Below are 17676 nucleotides of genomic sequence, written 5' to 3'. Positions count from 1 at the left end.
AATATACATTTTTTTCTTATAAATTTATATAAAAAGCAGTTTGCATCATCATGAGAAAATGTCACTCATTATACTCTACATAAAGTGATTATTTGATTATCCGATGTGGCATATCCCAACACCATATGTGGCAGCCAGCATCTGTGATACTGTTAAACCACTTCAGAGAAGAAAGAGAAACAGAAATAAAACTGTAAGCAGAACAGTTTTGATTTAATGTATCATGCAAAAATAATACATTTAAATTGCTAGTGCCAGTCCCTGCATATTCCTTAATAAATTAACATTCTTGATTATATGATTTAAAAGTGCAAATTGCAAGCACATCATCTGTTAGCCAGAGGTCTGTAACCCATCTCTCCCTCCAGCTGCTCAGCAGTGAGAGAGCCCAGCAGAGGCTGACAGTCTGGATTGAAGACAGAATAAGCACTCATTTCTCCAGGCTTGCGGGCAGCTGGGCTACGGAGTCCTTCATAGAGCCAGTAGAAGAGGGAGATGACAAAGAAAGGCAGGCCAAACTCGAGTTCGACAAAGAGACCAAGCAGTACAAGCCACAGCAGCACTTTGAGCAAAGTGAGGTTTGAGACGAGAACTTGTCTTGAAGTCAGCCATCTTCCCAAAGCACTGTCCAGCAGCCAGTCACTGTGGTCCTGCAAAAAACACAAAGCGGGAGGTGCAATATGTTCAGTTCATTTCAACATCGCATGCATGCTACTTACAGTGGGTGTCTGCACAAAATAGAGTGCCCATGTAATGTTCTGTTTTTTATGTGTCGTGTAATGAAAGTTTATTACCTCTGGGTTTATATGTGTTGTTCAAAGAAAACAAGCAATTTAAAGATACCAACGCAATTTGTGCAACATTTCTTGACATTTTAGTAGGCTACATGTTTTGTATCTGTCCTAGAGACATTTTATGTAGGTTCTGCTATCTCTTGGAGTCAGTGCGTTGTGTAAAGACATAAATAAATACAATCATGCAAGTCTTCTATGGTACAGCCAAATGCAATGAACACCAACTCAAACCATTTCATCATAAAGTTAACAAAACTTGCGAACTGATTCATAACTTAAAACACAATCATAGCAAATGCTCATAATCTAATGTCTCACCTTCGTTGGGGTGCTCTGAGGTGAATCTCTACTGTCTTCTGTCACCTCTTCAGTCTGTTGACTGTGAGTTGTTGAAGTTTTATCAGGAGGAGCTGAGTCCGCTACTTCCTGAGCTCTACACTGCAGGCCGGCACTTTTACCCTTTTGAAGTGCATTTTCAGCCTGACGTCTGGCTCTGAACTCTGCAAGCTTCTGTTCCATCGATACACCCACCACTTTCTTGACAGAGAAAAAGTTTACGCTAACGTTATTAGCTGTATGTGGCAAAACAGCGGCTAGTAGCATAAACAACTCATTCAAAACTTCTTGATAGCAGCTTTGCTTCGGTAAAGCTTCGTACAATGTCCAATACTGTTATATTACTATCATTCACTTAATCTTTCGCTTTAACTTCTGGTTAAATTCCACCATGGTGCTACTAGCCTAGCAAAGCTTCTGTTTACTTTGTACATCCGCGACTACCGGAAAGGCGGAAGTCACGTCGCAAACAGCTTCCAATTGTCGTAAAAAGTGTCGTTTTGTGGCATTTTTTTCACAGGTCTGCTACAAGCCAGGCTGTTTTCATCAGTGGTGAGTTTCAAAACCTTTAGCCCCACTTTGTTGTTCTGTGGTCAATGCTTTCGTGAATACATGTTGTTTGGTTGCTGTTGTTGTTAACGTTTTCTTAAGCAAACGTTTATCTACGTTAGCTTCTGTGCTATCGATAATCAGACGCTGAGACGTCTAGCTGTTGTCGGCGTGTCACAGTGGAAGACTAGTTAACGCTAGGTTAACTAACTTAGGTGAGACTGAAATGAAAGAGAGAGTATAATCTTAAATCAGATAGGTGTTGATTTATATTCAAGTTTAGGACCATTAACGTTATTGTTAACGCCTGCCAAACACCGCAGGTTGTTAATAGATCCTAACGGTAGGTTTAAACATTAATTGTTATGTGATCATATTTCAGGAGCGATCGGGACAAACAGTTTGATTTTTCAGTCTCTCAGAGCCTAAGGTGACATCTTCAGACTGTTTGTTTTGCCCGACCAACACTCCTAAACCCGCCACACCTCCATTATGTTTATATTTATATTGCCTTGTATATATATTTTATATATGCCACTTTTTATTTAGCTATTTTTAACATTTTGTTTACCTTGTTGTGTGTATTGCTGCTGCTACACTGCAATTTCCCAGCCTGGGATCAATAAAGTATATCGATCCATCTATCTATTAGCAATGTCTGAGAGAGGTGCCCTTGAGCAAGGCACCTAATCCCCCAGCTGCTCTTCGGGCGCCTGACATAGCAGCCCACTGCTGCTCCTGTGTGTTTCACTGCACGTTGCATGAGTGTGTTCAATCAGTGATGGGTTAAATGATTTTCAGTTTGTAAAAATAATACTGACAAATAAAGTTTTTTAAAATTTTTTTGTTTCTGTCTTTCCTGTTCATTTCGTTCACTTTAAATGTCTAAGTACAGGCTGTTCTCTCTTCCCTCTCAGGACATGGCCTCAGCTCCAGCACAGCAGCCCACCCTCACTGTTGAGCAGACCAGAGGTGAGAAGAACTGGTCACCTACTCTTAAGTGTACATTTTTAGCTCGAGTTCTGCGTCTTTATTGCAGAATAAATATTGGACAAGCACTTTCAGCATGTCAAATCGCCTGATGGTTTGAGGTCTATCGCAGCTCTGTCCATGTTCAAATGACAGCAGTTCTTTCGGGCTAATTGTTATTTACTCTGTGTGTTTGTCAGCTGTATTGTAAAGCACGCTGAGTTTACTTTATTTCCAATAATATACCTTTATTGTGTTACATATACATAAAAAAAGATCTACTTACATTGCAGTTCTTCGTCCACTGCTGACGTTTTGTTTCTTCTTCAGTGGTGCTGAGTGAGGTGATCCAGGCCTTTTCAGTGCCAGAAAATGCCGCGAGGATGGAGGAGGCTCGAGAAAGTGCCTGCAACGACATGGGCAAAATGCTGCAGCTTGTGCTCCCCGTGGCCACCCAGATTCAACAAGAGGTCATCAAAGCCTACGGATTCAACAACGAGGGGGAGGGTGAGCATAAGGCAGCATTTTGTCAAGGATAGATTTACCAGATTTTAACCAGAATCTGATTGACGGCTCAGAAATGAACCTTTTAGCACAAATACATAAGCTTGTAGTTTGCGTAGCCTCTTGGATTCTACTGGTGAGAACCGTACAGTTCTGTGCAGAGGACCAGTAAACTCTGACACCAAACAAGAAAACTCCTAAAGAACTGAAGCGTCATTCTGTAAATAAATAAATAAATAAGAGGAATAATGCACCACTTCTGGAAAATCTTTTAGACCAGATTTCATCATGCTTTTCACTACAGCTGGGCCATATGTTGACATGAGTGTCATGATGTGAAGCTTAATATCATCAGGGATTTGAGTATCGGAATATGATGTGTTTTTTTTTTCTTCTTAAATTTTGCAGTAGTGTTAAATGGCATTTATTTTTCTCAGACTGTCTGTTCAGGATGACTAAAATAAACACATCACTAATAATATATTTTTTAAAATGTCACTGTGAAATGCCATACTGTCATCTGCCCACATAGGCTGCTTGTCCTTCACTGTTCTTCACTCGGCTTCACTTTCAGGCGTCCTCAAATTTGCCAGATTGGTGAAGATGTATGAAACCCAGGACCCTGAAATTGCAGCCATGTCGGTTAAACTGAAGTCTCTTCTTCTGCCACCACTGTCAACACCACCTATAGGGGGCGCCATTCCCGCTTCGTAGGAATTATTTACATTCACCGCTCAACTGCGAGGTTACTTTCATCTGTTGCTTTGGATCAACATGAACTTACTGTAATTCCGACATGTTGTCTATCATCTGCTTTTCTTTCCTGAGGGATAAAACTTATAGTTTCAAACTCAGTACACCAAGACGTTCCAACAAAGATGAAATTCATACCTGATCTACTCTTTGGTCGCATTGAAAACATCGTTGCAAAAACATGTTAACTTATTGCTTTTTAAATGTGTCGGTATTTATTTGTTACATGTTACACTAGGACCATTTCTTATGTCACTGAACCTTGAACATTTCCTTAAATGCCATGTTGTTGTTTTTTTCCCCCATAATTTTAATCAAACGATTTTTATACGCTGTCAGATTTGTTTGTTGTATATTAAAAGGTTTTCTGTGAGTGTGTGGGATTAATGGAGAGAATGTGGTGAAAAAACTTCCATATACATAACTTTATTATTGCAGTAAGGCTTTGTCAACAACAACATATGTTTACCATGTTTTTAAAAACACTCAAGTACTTACACACATCTACATAATATACACTTCCTCGAAGGCAACGTCCTTATGACAGGTATCGCTATTCCAACGTTTGCTCCTTTTGTGGGTTTTGGGTTTGGGTGCATGCAGACAGGATGACTGCAACAAGGCAGGAAAGGTTCATGATTAAGCAAGTTAAATAAAGTGCTACAGATTTTTAAATCATCCACTTGAGAACACAAGTTTCATAATAAAGTGCTTTTTTCTCTTCTGTTTTAAAAGGCAAAACTGTGCAAAAAAAAAAAAAAATCAGTGCACCCAGCACCTCTTAACAAATGTGAAAATAATTCTAGTATTTGCAGGTGGACTTAAATCCTGTACTGGTTTTAAATCTGACAAATTTTTGTGTGTCTTGTACATCAACAGCCAGCAGCGATTTGGATCTGAATCGATATATATTTATATATATATATATATATATAAAAACTCCAATAATTAATTTTCTTCCATTTGCTGGCTAATAATCATTTCTGTGTGAAGGATATTGTATGATACATAAAATCTTCATAAAAACCAATGTCGCCTGGCAATCCATTTTGAGAGGAGTCCCATCTTGTGGCGAACGGTGTTTCAGTCCTACGTGATGATGGTGATGACGGAAAAGAACCAAGCGGAAGACGAGAGGAAAGAACTTCACATCTCAAAGTGACGGAAAATGCTTTCGACGTAACCCAGGACCTTCTGCCAGTCGGGCCCGTCCGCCTTCAGCATCTCCTCCACCGTCTGCCACACAGTCAACACGTGAACATTAGAAGACACAGCAGGAAGCAGATACGTTTAAACAATTTTCCATATAACCTTGTGACAGCGAGAAGTGTTACTGTCCCACTGTGCTGGGAGCCCTCACCAGTGTGGCTGTGATTCCCACACTCTGCCCCGTCTTAAAAGCAAGGTCCAGATTCTCCTTCTGCAAAAACACTGCAGTCAGAGGCAGCTTTTATATCGTCACACACACACAGTCTTTGTGGTTAAATAACCAGAATTTCATTGTGACTGTTACATAATCTGCTCATTCCATACGTTTCTTTTGCTTGGAGAACCCGACAGTAACATTTGTACCTTGTCTGCTGGGCTGAGGTTGTCGTACGGGATGCGAGTTGGTAAGTACGTGTGATAAACAGCACAGAACGCCAAGCCGTCCTCCCAGCTGCTGCTGAAGTTTGTGATCTCGATATTCTGCCGCAAAAAAAACACTCATTAAAGACAAGCTATAGATGTCAAACTGGTATAGTTATTTCTCGCCCTGACTTCCTCTTCATGTTACAGATTGTGATGGATTTCTCCCCTCTAACCTTATAGCTTTGGGTGCGAGTCTGACACCAGCGCAGCAGGGAGTTTCTTCTGGAGCCGCCATGACGCCTTAGCAGAGCACTGAAACCATCCTGAGGTCTGGGGAGACACAGTTTAAAGAAGCCACTTTAAACAGTCACGTTTTAAACTGTTGCTGAAAATTAAAAAGTCATCCTGCAGTGTGCAAAAGGCTCCACTGGAGAGCTGCTTTGAGTGTGACTTCACAGCTTATTTGAAAGTGCTACTACAGAAAGAAAGAAAAAAAAGGGAAAAACAGTTTCTTACTTGATGGAATCTGAGCTTTGGTCTCCATCCAGTTTCCCTGCAAGACAAAAATGGTGGCACAGTCAAGCTAAGCTGTCTAAAAGAACTTCAAGGTGGTGGTTTAGTGCTGTGGGTTCAAGCGCACCCGTGTAGAAGCTGGACCAGCTGTCCTGCCGCTGTAGAATGCGGTCCATTCTCCTCCGTATTGGTGGCTCTTCTTTCTGGAAAGGTTTACACGTTCACCTATACAACATGTATATTTAAAAGAACATAATTCTTAACAACTCGACAAGTGCTCTACCTTGCATAGCGGCAATGTTGTGCTTGTGTTTGCTGAGGTCCTATTTTCACTGGAGGAGTCAGTTGCGAGCGGGAGACGAGAGAGACTCCTGAAAGACATTTTGCATGTTTTATGATTCTGTTTCCGTTAATAGGGACGGGCTGTGTTGCGAGTGTTCAAGCACACTCACCAAGATCTTTCAGACAGCATCACAATCCTCCTTGGATCTTTCTGCCTTTCTTTCTTCTTCTCCAGGGCGGCCAAACTGCGAAGGTATCCCTCCGCCACCCCCTTCCCTGTCAGATGCACGTTCTCTGATCCATTTGCCTCCTCAGGATCAAGTTTAGCATCCAACTCTTGATTTGGTTCATTCTCCTCCTGTCGCTTTACACCATTTTCAGTTTCAGTCTCAGTTTGAGGAATATCCTCCACGACTTTCTGTATTTCCACCCCCTCGCCGCCCCCGGCTTGTCTCTCTGTCTGTTGATCACAGTCTGTTACATCTTTCACTGCACTCCTCAGAGCATCCAGCTCGGCCCGCTCGCGCCGCTGCTGCAGGGCGAGTTCACTTAGTTTTGCGCAGACGTCTCTGTACTCGGCTCTCAGGCTCTCCAGTTCCCTGTCCTTCTCCTGCTGTCTGCTGAGGGCCTGAGCCAGCTGCTCCTCCACAGCCCTGTGGTTCTCCTGGAGCAAAACCAGAGCCTGCTCCGACTCGACCCGCAGCCGGTCGGCCACGGACACCGCGACCTGCAGGTCACACTGGAACTGATGCCACTCCAGCCTCTCCGTCTGTCGTGGAGGACAAAAGAAAGAGAATGGAAGAGGGAAAATGTAATCCGCCCTCAGAGCAGCTCTTAGTATGGTATAGTATAGTCTGGAGTCCTGGATTTTATTGGTGCACAGGTCTCTTACCACATATATGTTTAGCTAAATTCAGTACAGTAGTACACTTGTGTACAGTACACAAGTATTGTCAATTGATGCTACGTTTTTAAGCACAACCAGGGCTTTTTGTATACGACTGCTGCCATTTTATAAACTATAATAAACTGTTAAAAGAAAGAGTGAATTTCATTTTTCCAAGATTTTCTGAACTTTCCAGAAGTATTTTTTATGAAGTTTTTTTATGCACAGCAAATACATGTTAGTGAGGTTTAGGAAATGTTTAGGGTATCATGAGACCTTCTGACTCACCCTGAGTGTCTCCCTCAGTGTGTCCACCTCCTCAACCAGCTCATCTTTCTGTGTTATCAAGCGTCTGAGCAGCTCTGACGGATGAGTCAAACAAAAAGAAAAAAAAGAGTGTGAAAACAGATTTGAAACTGTAACTTTCTCCATCTGAGAGAGATGGAGGGGGGCAGCTCTTTCTCCTTCTCAGTCCAACTATATTCTTTGTTTCTGGTGCAGGCATAATGAAGAGAAGTTTAACATCGCTCATTTGCATATGTTACCCACAGTGTAATGACACAAAGCCAGTTGAAAATTGACAAAGTTTCCCTTTAAGAAAACACTGCAGACAGAGGACGTACCTACTGCTCCTGTGGTAACATCAGCGTTGGGGGTCAGGCCTAGCGAGGCCCCGTAGTGCTCCATCAGACTGAGTAAAACCATGGTCATCTCCTCTCCGGCTCCCTCTTCTGCAGCCTGTGGCTCCACTCCACTGTCCCGCTCCTGCCAGCTTTCCTCTGACGGCGACCCTCTGGACGGAGGCGGGGACGCCGGGCTGCCTGCCGCCTTGCCGTGCCTCGCCACCGCATCGCTCACGTTTGTCTCTGAGGTGATGCTGTCTACGCTTATCACAGCCCATTCTGAGGGAGCCGACAGTTTCTGGGTCCAGTCTGGGACTGGAGAGGTGGCGGAGGGGGTGGTGCTGCCGGCTGGTGATGGCGTCTGCGCCTTATTAGAGGAAGCTGCAGAGGATAAGGCCATCAGCTCTGCATCTGAGGGTGTGGTAGGAGGCGTGTGGAAGAAATCTAAAGGAGAACCTGAGAGGAGGAAATGAATAGTAAAACAAATGGGGAGCAAAGGAAAGAGAACATCTGAGAGAGAAATGAGAAAACTGCCCCCCCAAAAAAATCATCCAATACAAAATAAAAAGGGTGCCGCATGCAAAGACCCCCCTTTTCCCTTCCTCGATGCAGATGTAAGCACTCAGCGTCCGCTCCCGTATTTACTGTCCTGGGCTGACTGATGCAGCAAAAATCCTCTCCTGCCAATGTGTTGGCAGGCAAACACTCACACACTGTTCCCCCATGTGGCAAGATCCAGGAAGAGAAGCGATTTCACCCTCATCTGCCATCTCACAGCTGCTCTCGCTTCTTCTAAGAGGCGATTACATTCATCGTCTGTGCTGCCGACAGTCAGCATGAAACGCGCACAAAAATCCCAGGAGTTGAGAGCCTTTTATTGATGTGTTTTTCTTTTTTTTTAGCAGTTTGTTTAGGTTACTGCATCATGAACCAACATCTAAAATGTCACCCGTCACTGAAAAATAATCTAAGAGCTTTTCTATAAGAGCTTTGTGATTATTGTATTCCAATAGTGTGCTGTTTATGGTATGCGTTGGCTATAAACCCACGCAGATTTGGGAAGCTACGTGGGATCTCCACCCGCTCCGGCTCAGATCCTTTCACGCTTCCTCATCCTCCTTGCCCTTGTGTCGTAGCGCAGGATTCTGCAGACTCATCATTTCTGGCGGCAGCAGCATGATGTAGTCTGCTCAGCTACGGCAGGGGAGCTATTCTCATCCTCTAGCCTGAGACGACTTCCTGCATACTGACGGCCAAGAGAGGGAAACAAGGAGCAGCATTTCAAAACAGCTGGGAGCGAGAATTAAGTCGAGCGAACGGCGGGCTGAGCGTCTTCAGGAGGCAAGACGTGTGAGGCGACACGGGGCAATTTCACACATTAGCTGAGCCGAAGTTACAGCCAGCTTTAAACCGGAGGACACTGAAGGCACGAGAGAGAGGCTAAAAGATCTGATGTTGCTGAATCTAACCTCCATCCTGTGCGCCAAGTTTCTGTGATCACACCGGAGTTTGAATCGAGACAAACAGAGCACATTTATAGAGTGTCAGTTAGTGGAAAAGTGATGTTCACCTCTGTGAGTTAGCCTCACACATATTTATATATACATTGTTTTGTTTGATTTGAATGATACATTTTGGCTGTCTTCTATCAGCCTGCTGTGGGTAAAAGGAAAATAATATAATGAATGATCACAAAAGAATAAAAACTTTAGAAAACACATTTTCTTTTTAACCGAGTGCAAACCAGCTTCTTTTCCCGTCGGATTCGAGGGGTGGGATGGGACAGACACTGACAGGAAGAACATGTGGCACTTTCTGTTTTTGAACGCAGGAAGACAACAGTCTAAAAACAGTCAGTCACACAGTACAAAGACCAGAAGGCTCCAGTTTAAGCAAAACAAACAAACAAAATAAACAGTCGTCTATTCAAAACCATTCTTCTTTGTGTTTGCCTTTGTACCTGTGGTGCCATGGCTGTCTTTGCCAGTATGGTTACCCATCATCCAACAGGGGTGGGTATCTGAACAGGCTACCTCAGTGTCCTTCACCGCGCCCTCCGTTTTGTGAGGCCCACTGCTGTCTGGATGAGAGGGAACAAATATAAATCTTTCATGTGTGTGACTCATCACTGAACTCTTGATCAGCAGAATAAAATGAGTGCAACATGTCAGTGAAAGTCCCTTACAAGTCCCTTACCTAACATGACGCGGTTCGTTAATATCATCATTTCCTACTGAACACACTGATACCAGGGGTTTTTAAGAACACTAAAGTCACTGTGTCAGGTGTGTCACCTGCCTGCAGTTATTGTTGACCAGCTCACAGTAGCTGCCCGATTTGTGTAAGGCCTCCTTACCATTAAGAGCTGAGTTATACAGTAACATCAATATATGTTGGGCAACAAAGAGCCACAGATGCGTTAAAATGATCTCCTTTCCAACAAAGCATGGACGATCCTCTGCAGTGCTGTCTGAAATTAACATGGTCGAGTCTTTGAATAATTAACCAAACTCCACTGAATAATCTACTGATTTAAGGTTGGTGTGGTTATTAAGAAAAGACACATGCATTAAACGTCACGACACACCTCAGTTAGACGTTGTTAGTACACCCGGGAAAATTCGGCATGCATATGATTTCCTTTAAAGAGCTAGTTCTCAAAATAATTTCATTTATTTTGCACATCTCACACTGCTGTCTGCTGGCCTCCGCAGATCACTGTAGGTGAATTGTACGCCACATTTATGATTTCTTTTATGCTGCCTTGAAAATTTCCTCTGCAGCACATGCAGTGCAAAGAGCCGCGCGACATTAAACTGTCCGGTTGGTGAATGAAGTTTGGAGCCACGTTTTTGGTTTTTTTGCTTTGCAACCATCCATTTCGGGGCGAGTGCTTTCATTTGTGAAACTGTTCTGGCTGTGGCATACGGTGCATCCAACCCACGACAGTGCGCGCACACACACGGTTACCCCTCCAGTTTCATTCATCCTACCTGCTCAGCCAGCCAGCCAGCCAGCTGGAGGCTCTCCACTCCGGTCCTCGGCTGTCCGGCGGGTTTCCGCTCCCGTGTCCCGACCTCCCCCGGTCTTCTGCGTCCCGTCTCCCAAATGCGCTTAGAGGACACTGTTGGAGTTACTGGCATTCATGTTTTCCAGACATCTCATATTCACCTCACAGCCATAGCGAGGCAGCCATCATCTCTAACTTCGCTTCAATCCCCAATAACTCTGCCTTTAAATCCAATGCGACACAAAGCAGAGCAGGAGGCAGATACAAACGGGTGGCGCAGCAGCTGCACGTCGGACCGACGACATGAGTGCTGTCTGTGGCATAATGTGGTGTTGGAAAACGTTTTCACACAAAGGAGCGGTTCTCAAACGGCTGAATTATGAGTCTGCTGCTGGAGGGGGCGGGCGGTTACACCAAGCTGGAGAGTAATCACCTTTAAATACAGGTGTGGTGAAACGCAGGTGACAGGTTGCAGCTGCACGCGGTCTGATTACGTCACACCTGCCAGACCTCACAGCACGTGAAAGATAAGCCGCGGAAATACAGATTCTAAATGAGTTAAACTGGAAAATTTAAAATAAAACGAGCAATTACATCAAACTTAAAAACAATGAAAACCGCCGGGGAAACCATGGAAACGTAGACTGACCGTGGTGCTAATTTTTGTCATCAGCTGAGTTTTAAGAAAAAAATCACAATTCAAAGGATGAAAGTGACAGTGATCCTCACTCACAGAGGGGCTTGACTTTCTGCAGTGCGATGAAATAAATAGAGGACACATGCAGGCTACTTTAAGAGGCATCCATACCTGAAATTCTACACTATATAGACAAAAATATCCAGACACACCTCTTTATGGGCCTGTTTTTCAGGGATTGGGCTCAGCCTCTTACTTCCAGTGAAGGAAAATCTTAATGCTTCAGCACACCAAGACATTTTGGACAATGCTATGCTTCCAACTGTGTGGCAACAGTTTAGGAAAGGCCCTTTTCTATTCCAGCATGACTGTGCCCCAGTGCACAAAGCAAAGCTCCATAAAGACATGGTTGGATGAGTTTGGTGTGGAAGAACTTGACTGGCCCACACAGAGTCCTGACCTCAACCCCATCCAACACCTTTGGGATGAACTGGAACAGAAACTGTGAGCCAGGCCTTTTGGTCCAACATCAGTGTGTGACCTCACAAAACCCCCACAAAAACACTCCAAAATCTGGTGGAAAGCCTTCAGAAGAGTGGAAGCTGTTCGAGCTGCAAAGCTGTCTGTGTAGTTAGAATGTGATTAAAGTCCCTGTTGGTGTAATAGTCGGGTGACCAAATATTTTTGTCTATACAGTGTGTAAAAACAATAGATGAAAGTGACATATTTTGTCATTGGAGGGAACTCACTCCAACGAAATTTGTGCTCTGCATTTAACCCACCCAAGTGACGTGCACACACACACAGCAAACCCGGGGCAGTGGGCGACCGCGTGCAGCGCCCGGGGAGCAGTGGGGGTTAGGTACCTTGCTCAAGGGTACCTCAGCCATGGACACCGGGACAGGGAATCGAACCAGCAATCCACCGGTTACGGGTCCGACACCCTAACCGCTGATCCACGACTGCCCCCAAATAGCGACATATGCTGTAAGTTAAAATCTTTCCTGGGCCATATTTTTGTTTTGTTTGTCTTTTGCTTTCTTTCACGCAAGTGAAAGGAAAGTCAAATTAGTTGAAGTTGGCCATAGTGTATTGGTGAAAGTGTCATGAAGAGAGAAACGGTGTGATGTGACCGTGTCCTGTATGGGGTAGAAGAAAAATGGAATTTGAATGCAAACCAAATTGAATTGGTGCAGCGAAAACTATTACACGTATGTGTTTATGGGTTTCTGTTCTAACAGTAAGACAGTCTGTACTGACCTTTGTCAGCATCATTTACAGGGACAGAGTGAATGAGGATTACTTTGGAATGTTTCAGCACCACGGACAGAGCTCAGCGAAGAGGGCCGTATGTGGCGGCCTCTAGTGGCCAAATTCAGTACCGACAGCAATAACATTTCCATTCAAGTTTCATTAGATAGATACTTTTCTGATCCCGAGGGAAATTATTTCCGTAACGTACAAGAAAGATGTAGTGTAATTCACAAAGAAAAAGATTTAATAAAAATGCAAATGATCTAATGGTGAGGTTTTTGTAAATTTGCTTAACTTCTACATTACATTTATCAAGATAATTAGTTTGGAGGCCGAATGAAGTGTTTATCCTCATCGTCATCCTTTTCTTTCCTAAAATCTTACTTGCACTTACTTGACATTTTCTGACTGAGGTTATACACTGAGTATGTACACATGTGTGTTTTATTGTTGCCAAGGTTATATTATCAGTGTTCGGTGAGGCTGTAAGCGCAGAGCGATTCGCCCTGTCTCTGCAGTGTGGGCAAAGGTTAAGAGATGCAGGCAGTTTTCAGCTTCTGGCTGTTCTGTGCACTGCACCCACACGGTTTCTCCGCGACCCAAACACCACAGCACACTGCGAAATCAGCCTCTTAGTGTTAGAAATCAATGCAACCCACTCACTTTTATTAACATAAACACTATCTGCAAAGCTTAAGGCATTTCAGAACAAAACTAGCTGACTTTCTCCGCACCCCCCCACCCCTCTTCACAAAATAATTATAATGTTTATAATTATTAAGACTGAGGATTGCAACAGAATGGGGAACTTAAGGAGTCTTTAGCTCTGAGTTCTGGTCTTACTCCTGTGGCAGGTGGCTGTAGGTAAAAGACAAAAGGACACATGGAGCAGATTAAGGTGTATGTGACTGTAAAGTTGCAGCTTGGGTGGATGTCAGTTACGAGGAGCTCTTTTTGAGGAAATAATACTTTTCCAAACCCCACAGGAGCTGCCCTGTGACTCGGCGGTCAAACCAACGCTCACCTGTCCTGAAGCTCTGCTGGAGTAAAGTGCCCTGCCCAAAGGCCCTTCAGTAGCAGCTGCAGAAGGTCAGCGTGTGTCATACATTTTCACTTATTTTAATTTACCTGTTTTTGTTAACTTCTTCTGAACTAACCGTAAATTATTACAATTGTTTTATACTATTTAATGTTTTTTTTTTTTTCATTTAAGTTGCGGCTTTTATTCACTTTTTGGATTTCTTGTTGTGTGAGGCACGTCAATGGAAATAACCTCATTAATTACTGAATAACAAAAAAAGGAAAATCAAATAATCAGGATCAAGGATATGAAAATGTTCCGTTTTTAAAGTTTAACTCATATGTGCTGCACATTTGAAACAGGTTCTGTGCGGCAAAAAAATAGCCTAACATCGACTAAATTTGGTTTATCTAATTACATACTTTGATTTCATTGTAATAGCTAGTAATTCAACCACGCCTAACTGCACTTTGTTTGTGTCTGTTCGCTGTGAATTAAATGCGTCATCTGTATCACATTTGGAGGCTCAGGTGTTGAGAAAGTTGCACGTAATTTCTGTCAGATCATGTCAACACAAGCGGGATGCTGTAGGTGCAGACTTGGTGAAAATGGCGTCCGGTATTGAATGGCTTCTTCATATTGCCAGGAGCTGTGCTATCAGTGACCACATCAACACCAGAGCATTATAATTCATCCCCAGAGAATGAAGTCAGCCGCCGCATCAGGACTTGCGTCGGTCAAGAAAGCACAAACAAGCCGCCCTCATCATGGGAAAGTACGGCCGCTGCGCTGCAGATGTTTCTAACGAGCAGGGCGACGATGAGCGTTTTCACGGACTCCAGGGGACATGATCGCCTTTCACTTATTTATCGCCCGTTTACTATCGAAGAAGAAGAGGAAGGAGAAGAAGAAGAAGTGACCTTCTCTGAGGAGGAAGATGTCAGCTCTGAAAAAGGTAGGCAGGAGGATGCATGCGCGGTGTCGCGTCTTGTGCATGAACCGAGCCTGTTTACTGGACGGGTACCTCAAGTGCACCTGCATGAGGTTTCGACGGAGGCTTGATTGGGGTTTTTCTGGCAGAAGCCAAGCGCATCGCACCTGGTTTGAAAGTGTAGTCTAAATGTAAGAAAAGTTCTGCTGAGCATGAATGACTCACTTTCTGTCGGGTGCGTTTTCCTGCACCCATCAGTCTGTAGCACTGAATGATGCATGGTGTGTAGGTGAGGATCAAAAGAGTGCACGTGTTTTGGAGGTGGAGGTGTGTGTGTGTGTGTGTGTGTGTGTGTGTGTGCGTCGAGGGAGGAGGAGGAGGAGGAGGAGGAGGAGGGCGGGGTATTGTTTTTTTTCCTCCCGTGGTGAGAAGTCATTGTGAATGGAGGGGACCTACAGCTTCTCCCTCGTGTTTCTTCTGTCTGTAAATGCCCACACGTCCCCCTCCATTCAGTCAGTGTGTGTGTGTGTGTGTGTGTGTGTGTGTGTGTGTGTGTGCGCGCCTGGAGTGACTCAGCTGTATTGTACTATATCTGTCATCCATCTTTTCATCTGTCACAGGTGTTACCATGGCTACTACAGACTCACTGCTGTCTTTTCTTTGAGAAGGACCCAGGTAAGAGGCGGGAGGGGTGGTTAAGTCAAACGTAACGAGGAGCTGTCACTCTGATTGGCAGCTTCTTCTTCTTTTTCAAACATGTTGCATAAACGCCTTACAGCAACAGTTTAGTGCGCATGTGCCAATGGTGCGTGCAGCCTATTACCATTGTTCCCTCTCTATTCTATTTTTTTTTTAGACCTTTCTTTCTTTTAATTTATTTAAAATTTATTTCCACTTGTAACTTTCTGAAGCTGCGCCCTTGCTAACCATGCTAGTTTTTTCACTCTGGATTTTACCCAATTTCCCCCAGGGATCAATAAAGCATTTCTGATTCTGATGTGAAGGAATGTTCGCGATGGCAGCTTCCTTTTTCTTTTCCCAGGTTTGCGTAGTTGGTGTTTGGTACGAGTGTTGAATGTAAAGGATGAGCGTTGTGATATTCCAGGGTCTTTCTCATCATCAACAAATCCCAAAACTGAGCCCACTAAATTTTACCTTTGTAGCCAAAAGTCTGATCTTATTGCGATGCATATCCACAGCCACAGGCCTCCATTTTTGTCCCAAAAGTAATAAAAACAATAAAACACGTGACATGTCTCTTAATTTTAAACATAAGCTCTGTAATACAGTGGTCATTTTACCATGTTAATGTACAAGCTCTTAGACAGAGAGGACTTCTCCACCTCCTACAGGAACAATGTTCTTCAAGTTATAATTAATTATAACCAGTTATAAGTTTTGTGCACCTTACTATGATCTGTTGTAAACAATAAAATGTTCCTGTAGCAGTGACATCAGAACCCATAACAGCATAAGCAATTTATCGTAATGTAGTTTAATGTGAGTCAATACCATATACATCATCCTGGTGCCAGAAAGCCACCCGTCAACCTAATGTGTCTTAATCCACAGCTGAAAACAGTTCCCCAAGAAATGCACTACACGCAGCTGCTCAAGGAAATAACCTGTATCTGTGACCCGTTTTAAATATTTAGTTCTTCAGTAGGACTGAGAGCGTCAGACAAGCGGGGGAAGTGGTGGGACAGTTGGACGGCGAGAAAAATATAGAATAATTACAGCCTTATTCTCTAGATGTGTTTCAAACAGTAACTCAAATGTGCATTAATTGATTTTCTCCGTCATTCAGGTTTGTGGGCCGGAAACATCCATCTGTAAGATGCCGAAATGATTCGTAGATCCTTAAAAAGGCCAGGCAGGTAAAAGACAGCAAAACGAACCTCACGCGGTGCGGTGGAGGTGCTGGCTGTTGTGGGCACGGGGCATGAAGGAGATCGTCGTTAATTACTTAAACTCTGCATGACTCCTTCTCCCAGCAGAGGTCACAGCACCAAGAGCCATCCACTGCGGGGCTCCGCCGCCTTTCTCTTGGCATTTTTTTGGGCATCACAGATGATCAAATGCTGGCTCACATCAGCAAAAACCTCAAATGCCATTACTATTGTGCGTTTGAAACCAAATGCCAAGACGAAATCACGAAGGCTTTTTAAATTTTAATTTAGTGAATTTCAACCTGTGTGGTTATAAATACCACAGACTGACGCAGAAGATTTCTCATGATTCTCGTGACTTGTTGGTGTATAATTCACCAATGAACAAGTGATTGGAGGTCAGGCTTGACTATTTTTACATTAACATCTCAGGTACATCTTGCACATTTAGTCCGAGGACCTCAAGTTTGACAGCATGTGCTGTGCTCAAACGATCACATGTGTTAATCGCAGTCTGAAAATGTCTTTTTAAACCTTACAAATGGGCTGACGGTCGAGTTCCAGCACAGCCACGCATCAGAGATTATCTATGAGTTAATCGTGTGTAGGCTCCCACTGTGCTTTTTGTCAGCACAAAGGCTCCAGATGAAGTGAATGTGGATACGGGAACATCTCCGCTTGTTTGATGTGCATAACCTAAAGAATTCTTCTGCGTTTTTCTTTTCTTCTTTATCAGCCATCCGCAGAACTCGCTCTTGATCATACCTTACTCATCATTTTCTCAAGGTTGAGGCAGAATGTTAATGACTGTGCTCACTGAATCATTTTAAAGAATATAAAGCCAGCGGAACAAGTAGCAGGACGACCGATGCTGTTTATGACCTTCTGAGCGAAAGCTGCAGCTTTAAAAACAAGCACGATGCAGATCTGAAATTACGATGGTTTTTAATCCAGAACAGGATGATGGCATCAATGTGTAAATCTCTGATATTTCCTAAAGGACCTCAGATCAGTGTTACACCACTAGGTGGGACTGTTTACTTGCTAACATTTTAAAATGCTACCATGAAATACCTGCCGGTGTATTTCAAAATCTGGCTGTTTCATCCACTGCAGACTTGGAACAGAGATGCCACTCATGATTATTTTGCCG

At 43.6% G+C, this 17676-nt stretch overlaps 3 protein-coding genes and 1 long non-coding RNA gene across 6 annotated transcripts; 2 read left to right on the top strand and 2 right to left on the bottom strand.

Moving 5' to 3' along the window:
* Nucleotides 1–192: 192 nt before the first annotated feature.
* Nucleotides 193–1397, bottom strand: saysd1 (SAYSVFN motif domain containing 1). The gene is made up of 2 exons (XM_046372565.1): nt 1113–1397; nt 193–650 (listed from the first exon to the last, which is right to left on the bottom strand). Exons 1-2 carry the CDS (start codon nt 1395–1397, stop codon nt 327–329), a joined length of 609 nt encoding a protein of 202 aa, XP_046228521.1. The 3' UTR covers nt 193–326.
* Nucleotides 1398–1595: 198 nt separating this feature from the next.
* grcc10 (gene rich cluster, C10 gene) lies at nt 1596–4278 on the top strand. 2 transcript variants are annotated; one of them, XM_046372566.1, is made up of 4 exons: nt 1596–1682; nt 2597–2651; nt 2979–3155; nt 3727–4278. In XM_046372566.1, the coding sequence occupies exons 2-4, from the start codon at nt 2600–2602 to the stop codon at nt 3864–3866; spliced, it is 369 nt and encodes a 122-aa protein (XP_046228522.1). In that variant the 5' UTR covers nt 1596–1682; nt 2597–2599; the 3' UTR covers nt 3867–4278. The 2 variants fall into 2 exon arrangements, with proteins under 2 accessions (XP_046228522.1, XP_046228523.1); XM_046372567.1 differs by lacking the exon at nt 1596–1682 and adding an exon at nt 1767–1894.
* A 28-nt stretch (nt 4279–4306) lies between these two features.
* On the bottom strand, nt 4307–11213 carry LOC124050241 (cytospin-A-like). Of its 2 annotated transcripts, XR_006841585.1 has the most exons (13): nt 10775–11213; nt 9742–9861; nt 7782–8237; nt 7447–7520; nt 6443–7041; nt 6274–6361; nt 6118–6193; nt 5994–6030; nt 5711–5807; nt 5478–5594; nt 5266–5325; nt 4933–5141; nt 4307–4517 (listed from the first exon to the last, which is right to left on the bottom strand). XR_006841585.1 is itself a non-coding variant. In XM_046372559.1 (12 exons), the coding sequence occupies exons 2-12, from the start codon at nt 9782–9784 to the stop codon at nt 5052–5054; spliced, it is 1737 nt and encodes a 578-aa protein (XP_046228515.1). In that variant the 5' UTR covers nt 9785–9861; nt 10775–11213; the 3' UTR covers nt 4307–5051. The 2 variants fall into 2 exon arrangements, 1 of the variants encoding a protein (XP_046228515.1); XM_046372559.1 differs by having other exon boundaries at nt 4307–5141.
* Nucleotides 11214–13903: 2690 nt separating this feature from the next.
* On the top strand, nt 13904–15797 carry LOC124050544. Its single transcript, XR_006841650.1, has 3 exons — nt 13904–14658; nt 15255–15309; nt 15677–15797. It is a non-coding gene; the product is annotated as an uncharacterized LOC124050544 (long non-coding RNA).
* Nucleotides 15798–17676: the final 1879 nt, after the last annotated feature.

Source organism: Scatophagus argus, chromosome 19 (genome assembly GCF_020382885.2).
Source record: "Scatophagus argus isolate fScaArg1 chromosome 19, fScaArg1.pri, whole genome shotgun sequence".
Lineage (NCBI taxonomy): Eukaryota > Metazoa > Chordata > Actinopteri > Scatophagidae > Scatophagus > Scatophagus argus.
Note: the sequence above shows the minus strand (reverse complement) of the source record. Positions and strands in the feature narration are given on the sequence as shown.

What these genes read in the sequence shown, in the direction of transcription:
- grcc10 (XM_046372566.1), top strand. Translation starts at nt 2,600, where the DNA reads ATGGCCTCAGCTCCAGCACAGCAGCCCACCCTCACTGTTGAGCAGACC. An exon ending in CACTGTTGAGCAGACCAGAG is followed by an intron (nt 2,652 to 2,978) that starts GTGAGAAGAACT and finishes TTTCTTCTTCAG; the next exon opens with TGGTGCTGAGTGAGGTGATC. An exon ending in ATTCAACAACGAGGGGGAGG is followed by an intron (nt 3,156 to 3,726) that starts GTGAGCATAAGG and finishes CTTCACTTTCAG; the next exon opens with GCGTCCTCAAATTTGCCAGA.
- LOC124050241 (XM_046372559.1), bottom strand. Translation starts at nt 9,784, where the DNA reads ATGATGGGTAACCATACTGGCAAAGACAGCCATGGCACCACAG. An exon ending in ACCTCAGCCCAGCAGACAAG is followed by an intron (nt 5,326 to 5,477) that starts GTACAAATGTTA and finishes GTGTTTTTGCAG; the next exon opens with AAGGAGAATCTGGACCTTGC. An exon ending in TGGGAATCACAGCCACACTG is followed by an intron (nt 5,142 to 5,265) that starts GTGAGGGCTCCC and finishes ACTGTGTGGCAG; the next exon opens with ACGGTGGAGGAGATGCTGAA.
- saysd1 (XM_046372565.1), bottom strand. Translation starts at nt 1,397, where the DNA reads ATGCTACTAGCCGCTGTTTTGCCACATACAGCTAATAACGTTAGCGTA. An exon ending in CTCAGAGCACCCCAACGAAG is followed by an intron (nt 651 to 1,112) that starts GTGAGACATTAG and finishes TGTTTTTTGCAG; the next exon opens with GACCACAGTGACTGGCTGCT.